The sequence below is a fragment of the Scomber japonicus genome, chromosome 6, assembly GCF_027409825.1.
Source record: "Scomber japonicus isolate fScoJap1 chromosome 6, fScoJap1.pri, whole genome shotgun sequence".
Lineage (NCBI taxonomy): Eukaryota > Metazoa > Chordata > Actinopteri > Scombriformes > Scombridae > Scomber > Scomber japonicus.
In genome coordinates this window covers 39,935,892-39,956,639 of record NC_070583.1, presented here as the reverse complement: position 1 = coordinate 39,956,639, position 20,748 = coordinate 39,935,892, and the positions used below count along the sequence as shown (strand labels likewise).

Below are 20,748 nucleotides of genomic sequence, written 5' to 3'. Positions count from 1 at the left end.
GCTGCAGCTCTAACCCTCATGCTGTGTGTCACCGTGCTGCAGCTCTAACCCTCATGCTGTGTGTCACCGTGCTGCAGCTCTCACCCTCATGCTGTGTGTCACCGTGCTGCAGCTCTCACCCTCATGCTGTGTGTCACCGTGCTGCAGCTCTAACCCTCATGCTGTGTGTCACCGTGCTCTAACCCTCATGCTGTGTGTCACCGTGCTGCAGCTCTAACCCTCATGCTGTGTGTCACCGTGCTGCAGCTCTAACTCTAACCCTCATGCTGTGTGTCACCGTGCTGCAGCTCTAACTCTAACCCTCATGCTGTGTGTCACCGTGCTGCAGCTCTAACCCTCATGCTGTGTGTCACCGTGCTGCAGCTCTAACCCTCATGCTGTGTGTCACCGTGCTGCAGCTCTAACCCTCATGCTGTGTGTCACCGTGCTGCAGCTCTAACCCTCATGCTGTGTGTCACCGTGCTGCAGCTCTAACCCTAACCCTCATGTTGTGACCCTCAGGACGTGTCGGCCGCCTCGCTGGCCGAGCTGCTCCTGGCGGATCTCCTGCAGGTGGAGAACGAGGCTCTGGAGGAGGAGAACTTCCCGCTGGCTGCAGGAGAACCGGAGAACGTTCATGTGGATCTGGAACGAGCCGCCGGCAGCGGCCCGCTGCTCGCCCCCCGAGAACGGAAAGCCGGCTGCAAGAACTTCTTCTGGAAGACCTTCACTTCCTGCTGAGAGCCTCCTCTTCATCACTCCTCCTCCTCTCCAGACACTGTACAGAACATTTATGGATCAGAGTATTGATTATTGATTATTGATCGGCTTGGATGACTTGTGTAGATTTTCAGACGTGTTTTGTGAACCGAGCAGATGATGAAACTATTTTTAATTGTGAGTTTGAATAAAATCAGTTTGAGACAAACAGTGAAGCCGTTTTATTAAAGTCGGTCACGGCTCGGGGAACATCGGCACTTAATGACGCTCGTAAAACACGCAGGTCGCCATGGCAACAGCATCACCACACGGCTCACGATGGGAAGTCTGATGAGATCATTATCGATCCGAGACGCTAAAAACTGATTAAAAAAACAATTAAAATGAAATGTGAACAACAGGAAGTGAAACAAACAACATTTTAATATTGTAATAAAAGTGAAGCTGTGAGCTCATCATGTTTAATACACACACACGCTGACCAATCACAGGCCTCCATTTAACACACTCAAGGTTTGACCATCAGCAATGATTCATAAGATCATCAGTAATTATGAACATTCATATATATCAATAATATCAATAAGGGTTAATAATAGTGGGGCATGTCATCTATATCATGCCGTGTTTAGTGATTCCATCTTTTATAGGCAGAGTCACGTTTCCCGCCTCGTCTCCTCCATCGTACCTCGTCTCCTCCATCGTACCGAGCTCCTCCATCGTACCGAGCTCCTCCATCGTACCGAGCTCCTCCATCGTACCGAGCTCCTCCATCGTACCGAGCTCCTCCAACCCTAACCTCCTCCAACCCTAACCCTGCATGAGATCCTGCACCCATCATTGTTCCTTCACTTCTCACCAGAATCTGAACCTTTGCACCATTTAATCCCCTCTGTGGGTCTTCATGCCCACAGAGGGGATTAACCCTAACCAACCACTGCACATGACCACGGAGCTCCGCATGCAATGATTATACAGATATACATATAGATATCTATATATATGTATATAGATATATATATATATATATAAGGTTTGGGGGATTTTAGACCCTCTAGCATCCTTGAATTTGATCTCAGTACCCCTTAAAATGAATATAACACCAGTGTTTCCCATCACTGACCCACAGGCTGTCAGATGTTAGATAGTACGCTCTGTCCATGATGAATATGTCATGTGGAGCGTTTTTACCTCAGTGTGTAAAAACAGAGAGCAGAAAATGCAAATATGTTATTTAGGACAAGCGTTGAAGGTAATGTTGCTACGCTAACTGCGTCTATAAATAAAACCTTCGAAGGACGGATAGAGACGAGGAGACAAGGAGACAAGGAGACGAGGAGACGAGGAGACGAGGAGACACAATGACAGAAAACACACAGGACCGATTCTTACAGCTTTGACTTTGTCACAAATATGACTTCTATAGGAAACATAACCCTCTTTAACCCCTCACTGTAAAGGGTTAGGGTATTATAAGACACAGCAAGCAGAATATAACCACTGTCCACCATTACAGTTCATCATGCTGCTGTAGTACAGGACGTTCACACACACACACACACAGAGAGACACACACACACACACACACAGAGACATACACACACACAGAGAGACACACACACACACACACACACACAGACACGCACACACACACACACACACACACAGACACACAAAACTTTTAGAACAGCCCAATTTTTACAGTTGTTTATTGAAATTCAAGCCGTTTCAGTCCAATGAGCAGCTTGAAATGGTTGAAAGGTAAAGTTACCCGAAACTGAAAATGATACAGAAACACTTTAAAGATCTTTCCTCCAGAGAAACTGTCAGTGAGACAGTTTCACTCAGAAACTGGAGGAAACTCTGAAAGGAAGAGGTTTGACCCGAAGCTACAACAGAGTCAGAAGACAAGTTTCTGAGAGTCGACAGCTCGGTGATCGGCGGCTCGCAGCTTCACAGCGGTCGCAGGAAGCAATGCTCAGTTTCATCTGTGAAGAGAAGACTTGGAGCTGCAGCAGAAAGCCGTCGCTGAGAGTCAGAGTAAGAAGAGAAGACTTGGAGCTGCAGCAGAAAGCCGTCGCTGAGAGTCAGAGTGAGAAGAGAAGACTTGGAGCTGCAGCAGAAAGCCGTCGCTGAGAGTCAGAGTAAGAAGAGAAGACTTGGAGCTGCAGCAGAAAGCCGTCGCTGAGAGTCAGAGTGAGAAGAGAAGACTTGGAGCTGCAGCAGAAAGCCGTCGCTGAGAGTCAGAGTAAGAAGAGAAGACTTGGAGCCGCAGCAGAAAGCCGTCGCTAAGAGTCAGAGTAAGAAGAGAAGACTTGGAGCCGCAGCAGAAAGCCGTCGCTGAGAGTCAGAGTAAGAAGAGAAGACTTGGAGCTGCAGCAGAAAGCCGTCGCTGAGAGTCAGAGTGAGAAGAGAAGACTTGGAGCTGCAGCAGAAAGCCGTCGCTGAGAGTCAGAGTAAGAAGAGAAGACTTGGAGCTGCAGCAGAAAGCCGTCGCTGAGAGTCAGAGTGAGAAGAGAAGACTTGGAGCTGCAGCAGAAAGCCGTCGCTGAGAGTCAGAGTAAGAAGAGAAGACTTGGAGCTGCAGCAGAAAGCCGTCGCTGAGAGTCAGAGTAAGAAGAGAAGACTTGGAGCCACAGCAGAAAGCCGTCGCTGAGAGTCAGAGTAAGAAGAGAAGACTTGGAGCTGCAGCAGAAAGCCGTCGCTGAGAGTCAGAGTAAGAAGAGAAGACTTGGAGCTGCAGCAGAAAGCCGTCGCTGAGAGTCACAGTAAGAAGAGAAGACTTGGAGCTGCAGCAGAAAGCCGTCGCTGAGAGTCAGAGTAAGAAGAGAAGACTTGGAGCCGCAGCAGAAAGCCGTCGCTGAGAGTCAGAGTAAGAAGAGAAGACTTGGAGCTGCAGCAGAAAGCCGTCGCTAAGAGTCAGAGTAAGAAGAGAAGACTTGGAGCCGCAGCAGAAAGCCGTCGCTGAGAGTCAGAGTAAGAAGAGAAGACTTGGAGCTGCAGCAGAAAGCCGTCGCTGAGAGTCAGAGTAAGAAGAGTTCTGGGCCATGAAACTCCACCAACGGACTGAAGACTGGAACCAGCTGTTCATTACGCCGTCGAGTAGAAAGGACGGTTCCTTAGTGTGAAAGGACGGTTCCTCAGTGTGGATGCAGAACCCTCTGGTATGGATGCAGAACCCTCTGGTATACACTCAGAACCCTCTGGTATGCACTCAGAACCCTCTGGTATGCATGCAGAACCCTCTGGTATGGATGCAGAACCCTCTGGTATACACTCAGAACCCTCTGGTATGCAGGGAGAACCCTCTGGTATGCACGTAGAACCGTCTGGTATGCACGTAGAACCGTCTGGTATGCACTCAGAACCCTCTGGTATGCACGCAGAACCCTCTGGTATGGATGCAGAACCCTCTGGTATGCACTCAGAACCCTCTGGTATGGATGCAGAACCCTCTGGTATACACGCAGAACCCTCTGGTATGCACGCAGAACCCTCTGGTATACACGCAGAACCCTCTGGTTTGCAGGGAGAACCCTCTGGTATGCACGCAGAACCCTCTGGTATACACGCAGAACCCTCTGGTATGCACGCAGAACCCTCTGGTATGGACGCAGAACCCTCTGGTATGCACTCAGAACCCTCTGGTATGCACTCAGAACCCTCTGGTATGCATGCAGAACCCTCTGGTATACATGTAGAACCCTCTGGCATGCATGTAGAACCCTCTAGTATGGTATACACGCAGAACCCTCTGGTATGGATGCAGAACCCTCTGGTATGGATGCAGAACCCTCTGGTATGCATGCAGAACCCTCTGGTATGGATGCAGAACCCTCTGGTATGCATGCAGAACCCTCTGGTATGCATGCAGAACCCTCTGGTATGCATGCAGAACCCTCTGGTATGGATGGTGAGCTTGAAAACATTTTTTCAATAAACAACTTCTGACTGTTAGTATATATTTAAATATATCTACATATGTGTGTGTAGATATATATTTATACGTATATATATATATATATGTATTATATTTATATTTATATTTATATATCTATATTGTGTGTCTTCCTCCAGCTCCGGTCCTCCTTCCTACCAGAGGAATTGATTAATTTATAAGGAACAAAACATATCACCCCCCCTCTGCCCCCCCCCCCCCCACCCGTCTGCAGGTGTCTTCAATCTGCGACAGGAAGCTGTGATGATGTCATACACCTCTCAGCCTCAACCGCCAATCAACCTGCCGACCAATCACACGCCAGCTTTTTAAAAAGCCTCAATAAACTTTAATGAGCTTTAATTAAAGCTGAAAGCTTCACTGTGTGTGTGTGTGTGTGTGTGTGTGTGTCTCTGTGTGTGTGTGTGTGTGTGTGTGTGTGTGTCTCCGTGTGTGTGTGTGTGTGTGTGTGTGTGTGTGTGTGTGTGTGTGTGTGTGAGTATAATGCAGCTGATTAGTGTCTTTTTGTTTTTATTGAATAGTCCTTTTAAAAGGTGACACACACACACACACAGAGACACACACACAGAGACACACACACACACACACACAGACACAGACACACACAGAGACACACACACACACACACACAGACACACACACACACACACACACACACAGAGACACACACACACACACACAGAGAGACACACACACACACACACACACACACACACAATGACATCAGCAGCAATCAGAGGTCAGAGGTCAAGCTGTCACCAGGAGGTCTGGACCAATCACAGAGCAGCTGATGAAGCTGGTCACCGTGGAAACGTTATCATCAGTCTGCAGCTCCTGCCGTCCACTTCCTGTTTCACACTGGTTCTGGTCTTAATGGCCCCAGTGGTTCCCAACATAAGGCCGGGGCCCTCCAAAGGGTCAGCAAGTACTGGTACCTCAAACTGTACTATAGTAAAGTACTAGTACCTCTAACTGTACTACAGTAAAGTACTAGTACCTCTAACTGTACTATAGTAAAGTACTAGTACCACTAACTGTACTATAGTAAAGTACTAGTACCTCTAACTGTACTATAGTAAAGTACTAGTACCTCTAACTGTACTACAGTAAAGTACTAGTACCTCTAACTGCACTATAGTAAAGTACTAGTACCACTAACTGTACTATAGTAAAGTACTAGTACCTCTAACTGTACTATAGTAAAGTACTAGTACCTCAAACTGTACCACAGTAAAGTACTAGTACCTCAAACTGTACTACAGTAAAGTACTAGTACCTCTAACTGTACTACAGTAAAGTACTAGTACCTCAAACTGTACTACAGTAAAGTACTAGTACCTCAAACTGTACTACAGTAAAGTACTAGTACCTCTAACTGTACTACAGTAAAGTACTAGTACCTCAAACTGTACTACAGTAAAGTACTAGTACGGAGACAGCAAATGAACTGAATGATTTTTATCTGCGATTTGATTGTGATGCTAATGAGGTTTTGGAGGAGTGTAACAGTGTGTTGAGATCAGTAACATGTGATGAACAGAGGAGGATTGTAATCAACCCTGAGGAGGTCGCCAGGGTTTTTAGGGGGCTACATATAAGAAAGGCCAGTGGGCCAGATGGCATACCTGCCTTCCTTCTTAAATCTTTTTCCCAGGAATTAACTCCAGCTTGGAGCCCTCTCTTTCAACTTTCCATTGACACCTGCACAATTCCAAAAAGCTGGAAGAAAGCTATTATTATTCCAGTCCCTAAAAAACCTTGCCCAAAGGATAACAATGACTTTAGACCTGTGGCCCTGACTTCAGTAATAATGAAAGTTTTTGAGCGTATAATGGTGGGCATCTTAAAACATGAGGTAAAACATCTTCTAGACCCTTACCAATTTGCCTATCAGAACAACAGGGGTACTGATGATGCTCTCAATACAACAACTCATCTGGTACTTAAACACACTGAAAACCCCAAGGCTTATGCCAGACTACTGTTCATGGATTTTAGCTCAGCTTTTAATACGATTCTCCCCCAGATACTTTTAAAAAAGCTCAAACGAATGGAGGTGAACCCCTTCATTATTAAGTGGTACTTTGCTTTCCTCACTGGAAGGCAGCAACAGGTGAGGGTCAACTCTACTCTCTCTAGCATAAAGGATATTAATATGGGAGCCCCACAGGGGTGTGTAAGTTCTCCAATTCTTTTCACGCTATATACTAATAGCTGTAGAAGTGAGCGCAGTGAGCATTATGTTATTAAGTTTTCTGATGATACGGCTCTTTTGAGCCTTCTGTATGCTAATTCAGACACAACTGTGTATCATACAGAGGTACAGCGCATAGTGTCATGGTGTGATGGTCACAACCTTATTCTAAATGCGAAAAAGACAAAAGAGATGATCTTTGATCCCAGGGGCGTGGGTGATCATAAGTCGGTGTCCATCAAAGGACAGGTTGTGGAGCAAGTTACCCATTTTAAATATTTGGGTATTACTTTGGATTGTAAACTACAGTGGAGTTCTCATGTGGAGTATGTATGTTCAAGGATCTGTCAGCGGCTACATTTTCTGCGTAGACTAAGGGTTCATGGTGTGGATAAGTATATTATGTTGTTGTTTTATAGAGCTACTATTGAGTCCATAATACGCTATGGCATCACAACATGGTTCTGCAACCTGACCGTAAAACACAAAGCTCAACTCCAGAACCTTGTTAAGAGGGCAGGGAAAATAATGGGGACTCAGCCCCCATCCTCCTTAAAGGAGATTTTTGAGGATACAGTTAGGAAGTTAGGCCTTAAGATAGCCACAGACCCAACCCATGTCCTAAATATGGAGTATGAGCTGTTGCCTCTGGGCAAAAGATACCGACTCCCATTCTGTAGGCTAAACAGATTCAAGTTCTCCCTAGTACCATTATCAATCAAGCTACTCAATGATGGAATAGTGCAATAACTGGATGGGCAATAGTGCAATAACTGGTGGGACAATGGTGCAATAATGGGTGGGGCAATAGTGCAATAACTAGTGGCAGTGCAATCATCCCTATGGACTTATCTTCTTTCTTATACTATGTATTATCTGATGAGCTGTGTGTGTGTGTGTGTGTGTGTGGGGGGGGGGGGGGTTGCATGTATGCACTGTAGCGCTGAGACTATGTTTGTTTTATAATGGTTTTTGTGTCTCATGTCTTATGTATGTCTATGTAAAACTCTTTGTTGTATGTATCGCCGATGCTTCTTGTGTACCCAAGACAAATTTCTCTCGTGAGAGAGACAATTAAACACTTACTTACTTACTTAGTACCTCTAACTGTACTACAGTAAAGTACTAGTACCTCAAACTGTACCACAGTAAAGTACTAGTACCTCAAACTGTACCACAGTAAAGTACTAGTACCTCTAACTGTACTACAGTAAAGTACTAGTACCTCTAACTGTACTACAGTAAAGTACTAGTACCTCAAACTGTACCACAGTAAAGTACTAGTACCTCAAACTGTACCACAGTAAAGTACTAGTACCTCAAACTGTACTACAGTATAGTACTAGTACCTCAAACTGTACTATAGTAAAGTACTAGTACCTCTAACTGTACCACAGTAAAGTACTAGTACCTCAAACTGTACTACAGTAAAGTACTAGTACCTCTAACAGTACCACAGTAAAGTACTAGTACCTCAAACTGTACTACAGTAAAGTACTAGTACCTCTAACAGTACCACAGTAAAGTACTAGTACCTCTAACTGTACTACAGTAAAGTACTAGTACCTCTAACTGTACCACAGTAAAGTACTAGTACCTCAAACTGTACTACAGTAAAGTACTAGTACCTCTAACTGTACGACAGTAAAGTACTAGTACCTCAAACTGTACTACAGTAAAGTACTAGTACCTCAAACTGTACTACAGTAAAGTACCAGTACCTCAAACTGTACTACAGTATAGTACTAGTACCTCTAACAGTACTACAGAGAGTCATCAGCAGGTTACACCAGAGACACAGAGAGACAGGAAGAGTCTCAGGAAGGCCCAGAAGTGGGCGTCCATCCCGCGCTGATGACCGCTTCGCCGTGATCTGTCGACCCGGATGATGAATGCTGCTCATCCAGGCGCCCTGAAGGGGGGCGAGAGCCACCGAGTGAGACGTCAGACCATCGGAAACCAGTCTGCATGCTGCAAAGGTACCTGAACTCACCACCAGGCACAGGCAAGGGTACCTGAACTCACCACCAGGCACAGGCAAGGGTACCTGAACTCACCACCAGGCACAGGCAAGGGTACCTGAACTCATCACCAGGCACAGGCAAGGGTACCTGAACTCACCACCAGGCACAGGCAAGGGTACCTGAACTCACCACCAGCCACAGGCAAGGGTACCTGAACTCACCACCAGGCACAGGCAAGGGTACCTGAACTCACCACCAGGCACAGGCAAGGGTACCTGAACTCACCACCAGGCACAGGCAAGGGTACCTGAACTCACCACCAGGCACAGGCAAGGGTACCTGAACTCACCACCAGGCACAGGCAAGGGTACCTGAACTCATCACCAGGCTCAGGCAAGGGTACCTGAACTCACCACCAGGCACAGGCGTCATCAGCTTGCCTGGGCCGCTGGACGAGGGCCCAGTGGGCCTCAGTGGGTCTCAGGGCTGTTCTGTGGTGTCACCAGATGAGCCTTTGGTGGTGGTGGTCTTACAGAGTGGGCAGATGTGTCTGGTCGATACAGAACTGCCCCACGCTCTGAGCCCATACTAGCTGCTGGAGACTGGGGAACCTCAGATCTCCAGACCTGAATCCCATAGAATACCTACGGGATCAGCTGAATCGCCGTGTTGAGGCTCGTACCCCAGAACCTGAATGACCTGAGGGAAGAGTGGGAACCCGAATGACCTGAGGGAGGGGTGGGAACCTGAATGACCCGAGGGAGGGGTGGGAACCTGAATGACCTGAGGGAAGGGAGGGAACCTGAATGACCTGAGGGAAGGGTGGGAACCTGAAAGACCCGAGGGAGGGGTGGGAACCTGAATGACCTGAGGGAGGGGTGGGAACCTGAATGACCTGAGGGAGGGGAGGGAACCTGAATGACCTGAGGGAGGGGTGGGAACCTGAATGACCTGAGGGGAACCTGAATGACCTGAGGGAGGGGTGGGAACCTGAATGACCTGAGGGAAGGGTGGGAACCTGAATGACCTGAGGGAGGGGAGGGAACCTGAATGACCTGAGGGAGGGGTGGGAACCTGAATGACCTGAGGGAGGGGTGGGAACCTGAATGACCCGAGGGAGGGGTGGGAACCTGAATGACCTGAGGGAAGGGTGGGAACCTGAATGACCCGAGGGAGGGGAGGGAACCTGAATGACCCGAGGGAGGGGTAGGAACCTGAATGACCCGAGGGAGGGGAGGGAACCTGAATGACCTGAGGGAGGGGTGGGAACCTGAATGACCTGAGGGAAGGGTGGGAACCTGAATGACCTGAGGGAGGGGAGGGAACCTGAATGACCTGAGGGAAGGGTGGGAACCTGAATGACCTGAGGGAGGGGTGGGAACCTGAATGACCTGAGGGAAGGGTGGGAACCTGAATGACCCGAGGGAGGGGAGGGAACCTGAATGACCCGAGGGAGGGGAGGGAACCTGAATGACCTGAGGGAAGGGTAGGAACCTGAATGACCTGAGGGAAGGGTGGGAACCTGAATGACCTGAGGGAGGGGTGGGAACCTGAATGACCTGAGGGAAGGGTGGGAACCTGAATGACCCGAGGGAGGGGAGGGAACCTGAATGACCCGAGGGAGGGGAGGGAACCTGAATGACCTGAGGGAGGGGTGGGAACCTGAATGACCCAAGGGAAGGGTGGGAACCTGAAAGACCCGAGGGAGGGGAGGGAACCTGGGGTCCGGCCTGCTCTGACCCCTCCCCAAGACCTCCTCTGCTGCTGTCTCAGGGGTCCGGCCTGCTCTGACCCCTCCCCAAGACCTCCTCTGCTGCTGTCTCAGGGGTCCGGCCTGCTCTGACCCCTCCCCAAGACCTCCTCTGCTGCTGTCTCAGGGGTCCGGCCTGCTCTGACCCCTCCCCAAGACCTCCTCTGCTGCTGTCTCAGGGGTCCGGCCTCCCCAAGACCTCCAGTGCTGCTGTCTCAGGGGTCCGGCCTGCTCAGACCCCTCCCCAAGACCTCCTCTGCTGCTGTCTCAGGGGTCCGGCCTGCTCTGACCCCTCCCCAAGACCTCCTCTGCTGCTGTCTCAGGGGTCCAGCCTGCTCAGACCCCTCCCCAAGACCTCCTCTGCTGCTGTCTCAGGGGTCCGGCCTCCCCAAGACCTCCTCTGCTGCTGTCTCAGGGGTCCGGCCTCCCCAAGACCTCCTCTGCTGCTGTCTCAGGGGTCCGGCCTGCTCCGACCCCTCGCCAAGACCTCCTCTGCTGCTGTCTCAGGGGTCCGGCCTCCCCAAGACCTCCTCTGCTGCTGTCTCAGGGGTCCGGCCTGCTCCGACCCCTCGCCAAGACCTCCTCTGCTGCTGTCTCAGGGGTCCGGCCTCCCCAAGACCTCCTCTGCTGCTGTCTCAGGGGTCCGGCCTGCTCCGACCCCTCGCCAAGACCTCCTCTGCTGACTCCTCCAGGTAACATCAACCCCCCCCGAGGTCTGTAGGACCCCCCCCCACAGCCAGCTGTCTGTCAAAACAGCTTCATCTCATCTCCAGTTATTATTGCCGTGCAGCTTCTTGTCACCCCCCCCCCCCCCCTGCCCCCCCCCCCCCCCCCCCCCCGGTCTGCAGGTGTCTTCAATCTGCGACAGGAAGCTGTGATGATGTCATACACCTCTCAACCTGCCGACCAATCACACGCCAGCATTTTAAAAAGCCTCAATAAACTTTAATGAGCTTTAATTAAAGCTGAAAGCTTCACTGTGTGTGTGTGTGTGAGTGTGTGTCTATGTGTGTGTGTGTGTGTAATGCAGCTGATTAGTGTCTTTTTGTTTTTATTGAATCTTCTTTTTAAAGGTGACACACACCCACACACACACACACACACACACACACACACACACACACATTGTATACACACACACACACACACACACACACACATTGTATACACACACACACACACACACACACACACACATTGTATACACACACACACACACACATTGTATACACACACACACACACACACACACACACATTGTATACACACACACACACACACACACACACACTCACAGACATTACACACATATTACACATTATACACACGCGCACGACCCGTTTTGTTTCATGTGCTCGTGAACGCGAACGCCGCTGCCTCGGCCATGCAGGCGTCATGACGTCACACGCGTCCCATTGTTCAAACTGTGAGCCAATCAGAATCGGCCAAGTCACAGAGTCAAGATGGCGGCGAGGAACGGGAAGAGCGGTCTGCTGGAGAAAGTGAGTTAATATTATCTTCATTATCTTCATTATCATCATTATTAATTAGTATAAAAGAGAAGATGTATGAGTAAACAGCAGGTTAGGGTGGTGTTGACGGCTATGACGTAATGAGCTTCATATTAGTAACGTTAGCGCGAGACACGGAGACGTTTCCGGTGCACGTTGTTTGCTTTGCAGGTAAATACTTTATTATTAAACTGCTTTATGTTTATTATTAAACTGCTTTATGTTTATTATTATGCTGCTTTATGTTGCAGCAGCGTCTCTGCAGGAAAGGCATAAAGTTAATAGTAGTAATAATAATATAATAATAATGTAAATAAACCGGAAGTATAAACGTGATGAAGAACATTTATTAAACTAATAATTGCTGTGTAGAGAGTAAACCTCAAACATTCTGCAACTGCTTTAATAACTTTCATGTTATCAGGTTATATGGTCAGGTTATAACTTTCATGTTAACAGGGTTTTAATATATTATCTTCATTCATACCCTACTAAAGCATTAAATAACTAATTATTATATAAGATAGCTCAGAGAATAGGGGTCCTGAGAGCTCTGCATCAAACAGACTGTATCATACCACAGACTGTATCATCCCCACAGACTGTATCATACCACAGACTGTATCATACCACAGACTGTATCATATCCACAGACTGTATCATACCACAGACTGTATCATACCCACAGACTGTATCATACCACAGACTGTATCATACCACAGACTGTATCATACCCACAGACTGTATCATACCCACAGACTGTATCATACCACAGACTGTATCATACCCCAGACTGTATCATACCACAGACTGTATCATACCCCAGACTGTATCATACCCACAGACTGTATCGTACCACAGACTGTATCATACCCACAGACTGTATCATACCCACAGACTGTATCATACCATAGACTGTATCATACCCACAGACTGTATCATACCACAGACTGTATCATACCCACCACAGACTGTATCATACCGCAGACTGTATCATACCACAGACTGTATCATACCCACAGACTGTATCGTACCCACAGACTGTATCATACCACAGACTGTATCATAAAGACTGTATCATACCCACAGACTGTATCATACCCACAGACTGAATCGTACCACAGACCGTATCGTACCACAGACTGTATCGTACCACAGACTGTATCGTACCACAGACTGTATCATACCACAGACTGTATCACACCACAGACTGTATCACACCACAGACTGTATCATACCCACAGACTGTATCATACCCACAGACTGTATCATACCCACAGACTGTATCATACCCGTAGACTGTATCATACCCACAGACTGTATCATACCCACAGACTGTATCATACCCACAGACTGTATCATACCACAGACTGTATCATACCACAGACTGTATCATACCACAGACTGTATCATACCAGACTGTATCATACCACAGACTGTATCATACCCACAGACTGTATCATACCACAGACTGTATCACACCACAGACTGTATCATACCCACAGACTGTATCATACCCACAGACTGTATCATACCCACAGACTGTATCATACCACAGACTGTATCATACCCACAGACTGTATCATACCCACAGACTGTATCATACCACAGACTGTATCATCCCACAGACTGTATCATACCCACAGACTGTATCACAGACTGTATCATACCCACAGACTGTATCATACCACAGACTGTATCATCCCACAGACTGTATCATACCCACAGACTGTATCACAGACTGTATCATACCCACAGACTGTATCATACCCACAGACTGTATCACACCACAGACTGTATCATACCCACAGACTGTATCATACCACAGACTGTATCATACCCACAGGCTGTATCATACCCACAGACTGTATCATACCACAGACTGTATCATACCACAGACTGTATCATACCACAGACTGTATCATACCCACAGACTGTATCATACCACAGACTGTATCATACCACAGACTGTATCATACCACAGACTGTATCATACCCACAGACTGTATCATACCACAGACTGTATCATACCCACAGACTGTATCATACCCACAGACTGTATCATACCACAGACTGTATCATACCGCAGACTGTATAATACCGCAGACTGTATCATACCACAGACTGTATCATACCCACAGACTGTATCATACCGCAGACTGTATCATACCCACAGACTGTATCATACCACAGACTGTATCATACCCACAGACTGTATCATACCCACAGACTGTATCATACCCACAGACTGTATCATACCACAGACTGTATCATACCCACAGACTGTATCATACCCACAGACTGTACCATACCACAGACTGTATCATACCCACAGACTGTATCATACCACAGACTGTATCATACCACAGACTGTATCATACCACAGACTGTATCATACCCACAGACTGTATCATACCCACAGACTGTATCATACCCACAGACTGTATCATACCACAGACTGTATCATACCACAGACTGTATCATACCACAGGAACGGTGTGACGGAACATTTTAGTGGTTTTGAAACCGTGACTTTTTCATACCGTGGTATACCTTGAAACCGGTAACCGGCCAATGCCTAGTTGGGGTAATAAGGGTTGGGGTAATAAGGGGTAACAGTGTGTGTCTGTGTGCCAGTGGTGGATCGATGAGAAGGGTTAGGGTAATAAGGGTTGTGGTAATTAGGGTTGGGGTAATAAGGGGTAACAGTGTGTGTCTGTGTGCCAGTGGTGGATCGATGAGAAGGGTTGGGGTAATAAAGGGTTGGGGTGATAAGGGTTGGGGTAATAAGGGGTAACAGTGTGTGTCTGTGTGCCAGTGGTGGATCGATGAGAAGGGTTAGGGTAATAAGGGTTGGGGTAATTAGGGTTGGGGTAATAAGGGGTAACAGTGTGTGTCTGTGTGCCAGTGGTGGATCGATGAGAAGGGTTAGGGTAGTAAAGTGTTGGGGTAATTAGGGTTGGGGTGATAAGGGGTAACAGTGTGTGTCTGTGTGCCAGTGGTGGCTCGATGAGAAGGGTTAGGGTAATAAGGGTTGGGGTAATAAAGGGTTGGGGTAATAAAGGGTTGGGGTGATAAGGGGTAACAGTGTGTGTCTGTGTGCCAGTGGTGGATCGATGAGAAGGGTTGGGGTAATAAAGGGTTGGGGTAATTAGGGTTGGGGTGATAAGGGGTAACAGTGTGTGTCTGTGTCTCAGTGGAGGATCGATGAGAAGCCGGTGAAGATCGATAAATGGGACGGAGCTGCAGTGAAGAACTCTCTGGACGACGCTGCCAAGAAGGTTGGTTTATTACCCCGTTAACTGCCCCGTTAACTGCCCCTGCAGGTGTTTACCCCGTTAACTGCCCCTCCAGGTGTTTACCCCGTTAACTGCCCCTCCAGGTGTTGACCCTGTTAATTGCCCCTGCAGGTGTTGACCCTGTTAATTGCCACTGCTGACCCTGTTAATTGCCACTGCTGACCCAGTTAATTGCCCCTGCAGGTGTTGACCCAGTTAATTGCCCCTGCTGACCCAGTTAATTGCCCCCAGGTGGTGCTGGAGAAGTACGGCTACGTGGAGAACTTCCAGCTGGTGGACGGCCGGCTGCTGATCTGCACCGTCTCGTGTCTCTTCGCCATGCTGGCTCTGGTCTGGGACTTCCTGCACCCCTTCCCCGAGTCCAGACCGGTGCTCGCCTGCTGCGTCATCTCGTATCCTAGACCTGGTCCAGACCCAGACCCAGACCCTGGTCCAGATCAGCTGGTCCAGATGTGGGTCAGCTGATCCAGATGTGGTCTAGATGTGTATCAGTAGCTGGTCCAGCTGATGGTCCAGATGTGAATCAGTAGCTGGTCCAGATGTGGTCAAGATGTGGGTCAGCTGGTCTAGATGTGTACCAGCTAGGTATGGGCCGGTATGAGATTCTGACGGTGTGATAACCTGAGGGACAAATATCACGGTTTCATGATTACAGCTATAAAATGTGATATTTTGAAATGTTTGTATTTAAAACCAAAATATACGCTGAACGGTCTTTTAACTGAGGCTCAACCTGCAGGCTGAAGGGGTCTCGCCTCCTTCTGCCGTCACACAGCCTGCAGAGCTACCTGCTTGTAACAGCAACCGAGTACGGGAGGGGTTGACTTCACGCTGCAGCTGCACACGACCTGAGGGACCTCCACTCTCTCTCCGACCGACCTGAGGGACCTCCGCTCTCTCTCTGACCGACCTGAGGGACCTCCACTCTCTCTGACCGACCTGAGGGACCTCCACTCTCTCTCCGACCGACCTGAGGGACCTCCACTCTCTCTCTGACCGACCCGAGGGACCTCCACTCTCTCTCCGACCGACCTGAGGGACCTCCACTCTCTCTCTGACCGACCCGAGGGACCTCCACTCTCTCTCTGACCGACCTGAGGGACCTCCACTCTCTCTGACCGACCTGAGGGACCCCCACTCTCTCTCCGACCGACCTGAGGGACCTCCACTCTCTCTCTGACCGACCCGAGGGACCTCCACTCTCTCTCCGACCGACCTGAGGGACCTCCACTCTCTCTGACCGACTTCAGGGACCTCCACTCTCTCTCTGACCCACCTGAGGGACCCCCACTCTCTCTGACCGACCTGAGAGACCTCCACTCTCTCTCCGACCGACCTGAGGGACCTCCACTCTCTCTCTGACCGACCTGAGGGACCTCCACTCTCTCTGACCGACCTGAGGGACCTCCACTCTCTCTCTGACCGACCTGAGGGACCTCCACTCTCTTTCTGACCGACCTGAGGGACCTCCACTCTCTCTCTGACCGACCTGAGGGACCTCCACTCTCTTTCTGACCGACCTGAGGGACCCCCACTCTCTCTCTGACCGACCCGAGGGACCCCCACTCTCTCTCTGACCGACCCGAGGGACCCCCACTCTCTCTCTGACCGACCCGAGGGACCCCCACTCTCTCTCTGACCGACCCGAGGGACCTCCACTCTCTCTCTGACCGACCCGAGGGACCTCCACTCTCTCTCTGACCGACCTGAGGGACCTCCACTCTCTCTGACCGACCTGAAGGACCCCCACTCTCTCTCTGACCGACCCGAGGGACCTCCACTCTCTCTCTGACCCACCTGAGGGACCTCCACTCTCTCTCTCTGAGGGATCTGAGGGACCTCCACTCTCTCTCTGACCGATCTGAGGGACCTCCACTCTCTCTCTGACCGACCTGAGGGACCTCCACTCTCTCTCTGACCGACCTGAGGGACCTCCACTCTCTCTGACCGACCTGAAGGACCTCCACTCTCTCTCTGACCGACCTGAGGGACCTCCACTCTCTCTCTCTGACCGACCTGAGGGACCTCCACTCTCTCTCTGACCGACCTGAGGGACCTCCACTCTCTCTGACCGACCTGAGGGACCTCCACTCTCTCTCTGACCGACCTGAAGGACCTCCACTCTCTCTGACCGACCTGAGGGACCTCCACTCTCTCTGACCGACCTGAGGGACCTCCACTCTCTCTGACCGACCTGAGGGACCTCCACTCTCTCTGAAAGACCTGAGGGACCTCCACTCTCTCTCTGACCGACCCGAGGGACCTCCACTCTCTCTCTGACCGACCCGAGGGACCTCCACTCTCTCTGACCGACTTGAGGGACCTCCACTCTCTCTGACCGACCTGAGGGACCCCCACTCTCTCTCTGACCGACCTGAGAGACCTCCACTCTCTCTCTCTCTGACCGACCTCCACTCTCTCTCTGACCGACCTGAGGGACCTCCACTCTCTCTCTCTCTGACCGACCTGAGGGACCTCCACTCTCTCTCTGACCGACCTGAGGGACCTCCACTCTCTCTCTGACCGACCTGAGGGACCCCCACTCTCTCTGACCGACCTGAGGGACCTCCACTCTCTCTGACCGACCTGAGGAACCTCCACTCTCTCTCTGACCGACCTGAGGAACCTCCACTCTCTCTCCGACCGACCCGAGGGACCTCCACTCTCTCTCTGACCAACCTGAGGGACCTCCACTCTCTCTCTGGCCGACCTGAGGGACCCCCACTCTCTCTCTGACCGACCTGAGGGACCTCCACTCTCTCTCTGACCGACCTGAGGGACCTCCACTCTCTCTGACCGACCTGAGGGACCTCCACTCTCTCTCTGACCTGAGGGACCTCCACTCTCTCTCTGAGGGACCTGAGGGACCTCCACTCTCTCTCTGACCTGAGGGACCTCCACTCTCTCTGACCGACCTGAGGGACCTCCACTCTCTCTCTGACCGACCTGAGGGACCTCCACTCTCTCTCTGACCAGACGTCACATTAAACCTGCTCATACCGCAGGAACGGTGTGACGGAACATTTTAGTGGTTTTGAAACTGTGACTTTTTCATACCGTGGTAAACCTTGAAACCGGTAACCGGCCCATGCCTAGTATCAGTGGCTGGTCCAGATGTGTATCAGCTGGTCCAGATGTGGATCAGTAGCTGGTTCAGATGTGGATCACTAGCTGGTCCAGATGTGTATCAGTGGCTGGTCCAGATGTGTATCAGTGGCTGGTCCAGATGTGGATCAGTAGCTGGTGCAGCTGGTCCAGATGTGGATCAGTAGCTGGTCCAGATGTGGATCAGTAGCTGGTCCAGATGTGGATCAGTAGCTGGTCCAGATGTGGATCAGTAGCTGGTCCAGATGTGGTCCAGATGTGTATCAGTGGCTGGTCCAGATGTGTATCAGTGGCTGGTCCAGATGTGTATCAGTGGCTGGTCCAGATGTGGATCGGTAGCTGGTCCAGATGTGGATCGGTAGCTGGTCCAGATGTGATCCAGATGTGTATCGGTAGCTGGTCCAGATGTGGTCCCGGTGTGGTCCTTGACTCCTCCTCAGGTACTTCATCATGATGGGGGTCCTGACCCTCTACACGTCGTACAAAGAGAAGAACATCTTCCTGGTGGCTCTGAACCGGGACCCTGCTGGGATGGACCCAGACCACATCTGGCAGCTCAGCTCCTCCCTGAAACGGTTAGTACACACACACACACATACACACACACACATACACACACACACATACACACACATACACACACACACACACACCGACACCAACACACACACACAGACACACACATACACACACACAGAGACACAACCCTAACCCACAGACACACACACACACACACGTATACACACACATACACACACACACACGTATACACACACACACACATATATATACACACATATATATACACACGCACACGTATACACACACACATGTATACACACACACACACACACATATACATACACACACACACACATATATATACATACACACACACACATATATATACACACACACACACACACACTCATACACATACACACACACATACACACATACACACACACACATATATATAATATATATAACTGTGATGTGATCCAGTATTAAGTGTGTCTCTGTGTGTGTGTCTCTGTGTGTGTGTCTCTGTGTGTGTGTGTGTCTCTCTCTGTGTGTGTGTGTGTGTGTGTTGGTGTCGGTGTCGGTGTGTGTGTGTGTGTGTGTGCGTGTGTGTGTATTTCCAGGTTTGATGACGTGTACTCTCTCCGGCTGACGTTCTCTGACGGTAAATCTTCGTCCTGGTCCGACGCAGAGTTCAGTCGCTCCGTGTCGGCGTTCTTCGATGAGAACGGGACTCTGGTCATGGACCAGTTTGAGAAGTGTGTGTCCGAGCTGCACGACTCGCTGAGCTCCGACAAGAAGACCAAGTAACCTTCATCATCGTCATCATCATCGTGTCCCAGTTATAAAACAGAAAACTGAAAAGGTCCAATAAAACAAAGATTTGAGGGATTTGTAATAAATGTTCATTTTGATTGGTTAACGGTTACTTCCTGTTACTTTCCGCCTCGTCTCCTGAGCTTCTTCTGTGTCGGCAGGTCTTTGAACGCACCGTGACTGCACGTTAGATGTTTAATAGCAGATCAGCTGATCAGTTCTAACCAATCACAGCGCAGCACGTCAGCTGATTTTTGTTTTTGTTAAAATGTTTCTTTGATGTTCAGGAAGTGAAGCCCACTCTTATTTTGAAGTTTATTTTTCTGACAGCCTTAAAATCTGTTTGACATTAAAAATAAAAAATGTTCAAATTCTGAGTTTGTTTTGTTTATTTACACACCAACGAAGAAGAACACAGTAACTACACCACCTCTCCCTCTGCTGGAGCCCTGCAGTAACTACACCACCTCTCCCTCTGCTGGAGCCCTGCAGTAACTACACCACCTCTCCCTCTGCTGGAGCCCTGCAGTAACTACACCACCTCTCCCCCTGCTGGAGCCCTGCAGTAACTACACCACCACCGCTCCCTCTGCTGGAGCCCTGCAGTAACTACACCACCGCTCTGCTGGAGCCCTGCAGTAACTACACCACCTCTCCCTCTGCTGGAGCCCTGCAGTAACTAAACATGAGGAAACACACAAAGGCTGTGTCTCAAGTGCGAGGCTGCATCATCGAAGTACGCATTTAGAGGCCGATTACGTCACAACGCCGTGCGAAGGCTGTCCCAATTCGAAGACTCCTTCAAATGCAGCCTCGAAATGCGGCCTTCTTTTCCCTCTTTTTCGAGGATGCACCGCTACTATCCTTCGCGGCCTCCCAGATGTTCCCAGATCCCAAGATCCTTTGCGCGAGACGTCTTTCTCGTCTTAT

At 49.6% G+C, this 20,748-nt stretch overlaps 2 protein-coding genes across 2 annotated transcripts in view; both read left to right on the top strand.

Annotated features, from left to right (window-relative positions):
* sst1.1 (somatostatin 1, tandem duplicate 1) overlaps positions 1 to 720 on the top strand; it is a 2,909-nt gene extending 2,189 nt beyond the window's left edge. Inside the window, exon 2 of the mRNA XM_053320706.1 lies at positions 502 to 720. Coding sequence (XP_053176681.1) covers positions 502 to 720 — 219 coding nt within the window. The remainder of the gene's footprint in view (positions 1 to 501) is intronic.
* An 11,292-nt stretch (positions 721 to 12,012) lies between these two features.
* Positions 12,013 to 20,195, top strand: spcs2 (signal peptidase complex subunit 2). The gene is made up of 5 exons (XM_053320703.1): positions 12,013 to 12,067; positions 15,274 to 15,357; positions 15,607 to 15,767; positions 18,921 to 19,055; positions 19,626 to 20,195. The coding sequence occupies exons 1-5, from the start codon at positions 12,029 to 12,031 to the stop codon at positions 19,810 to 19,812; spliced, it is 606 nt and encodes a 201-aa protein (XP_053176678.1). The 5' UTR covers positions 12,013 to 12,028; the 3' UTR covers positions 19,813 to 20,195.
* The last annotated feature ends 553 nt before the right edge of the window (positions 20,196 to 20,748 follow it).

Bases quoted from the DNA above. Each gene is read 5' to 3' on its own strand.
- spcs2 (XM_053320703.1), top strand. From the start codon at position 12,029: ATGGCGGCGAGGAACGGGAAGAGCGGTCTGCTGGAGAAA. The intron at 15,768-18,920 runs GTATCCTAGACC...ACTCCTCCTCAG, and splicing joins CTCGCCTGCTGCGTCATCTC to GTACTTCATCATGATGGGGG. The intron at 19,056-19,625 runs GTTAGTACACAC...GTGTATTTCCAG, and splicing joins CTCAGCTCCTCCCTGAAACG to GTTTGATGACGTGTACTCTC.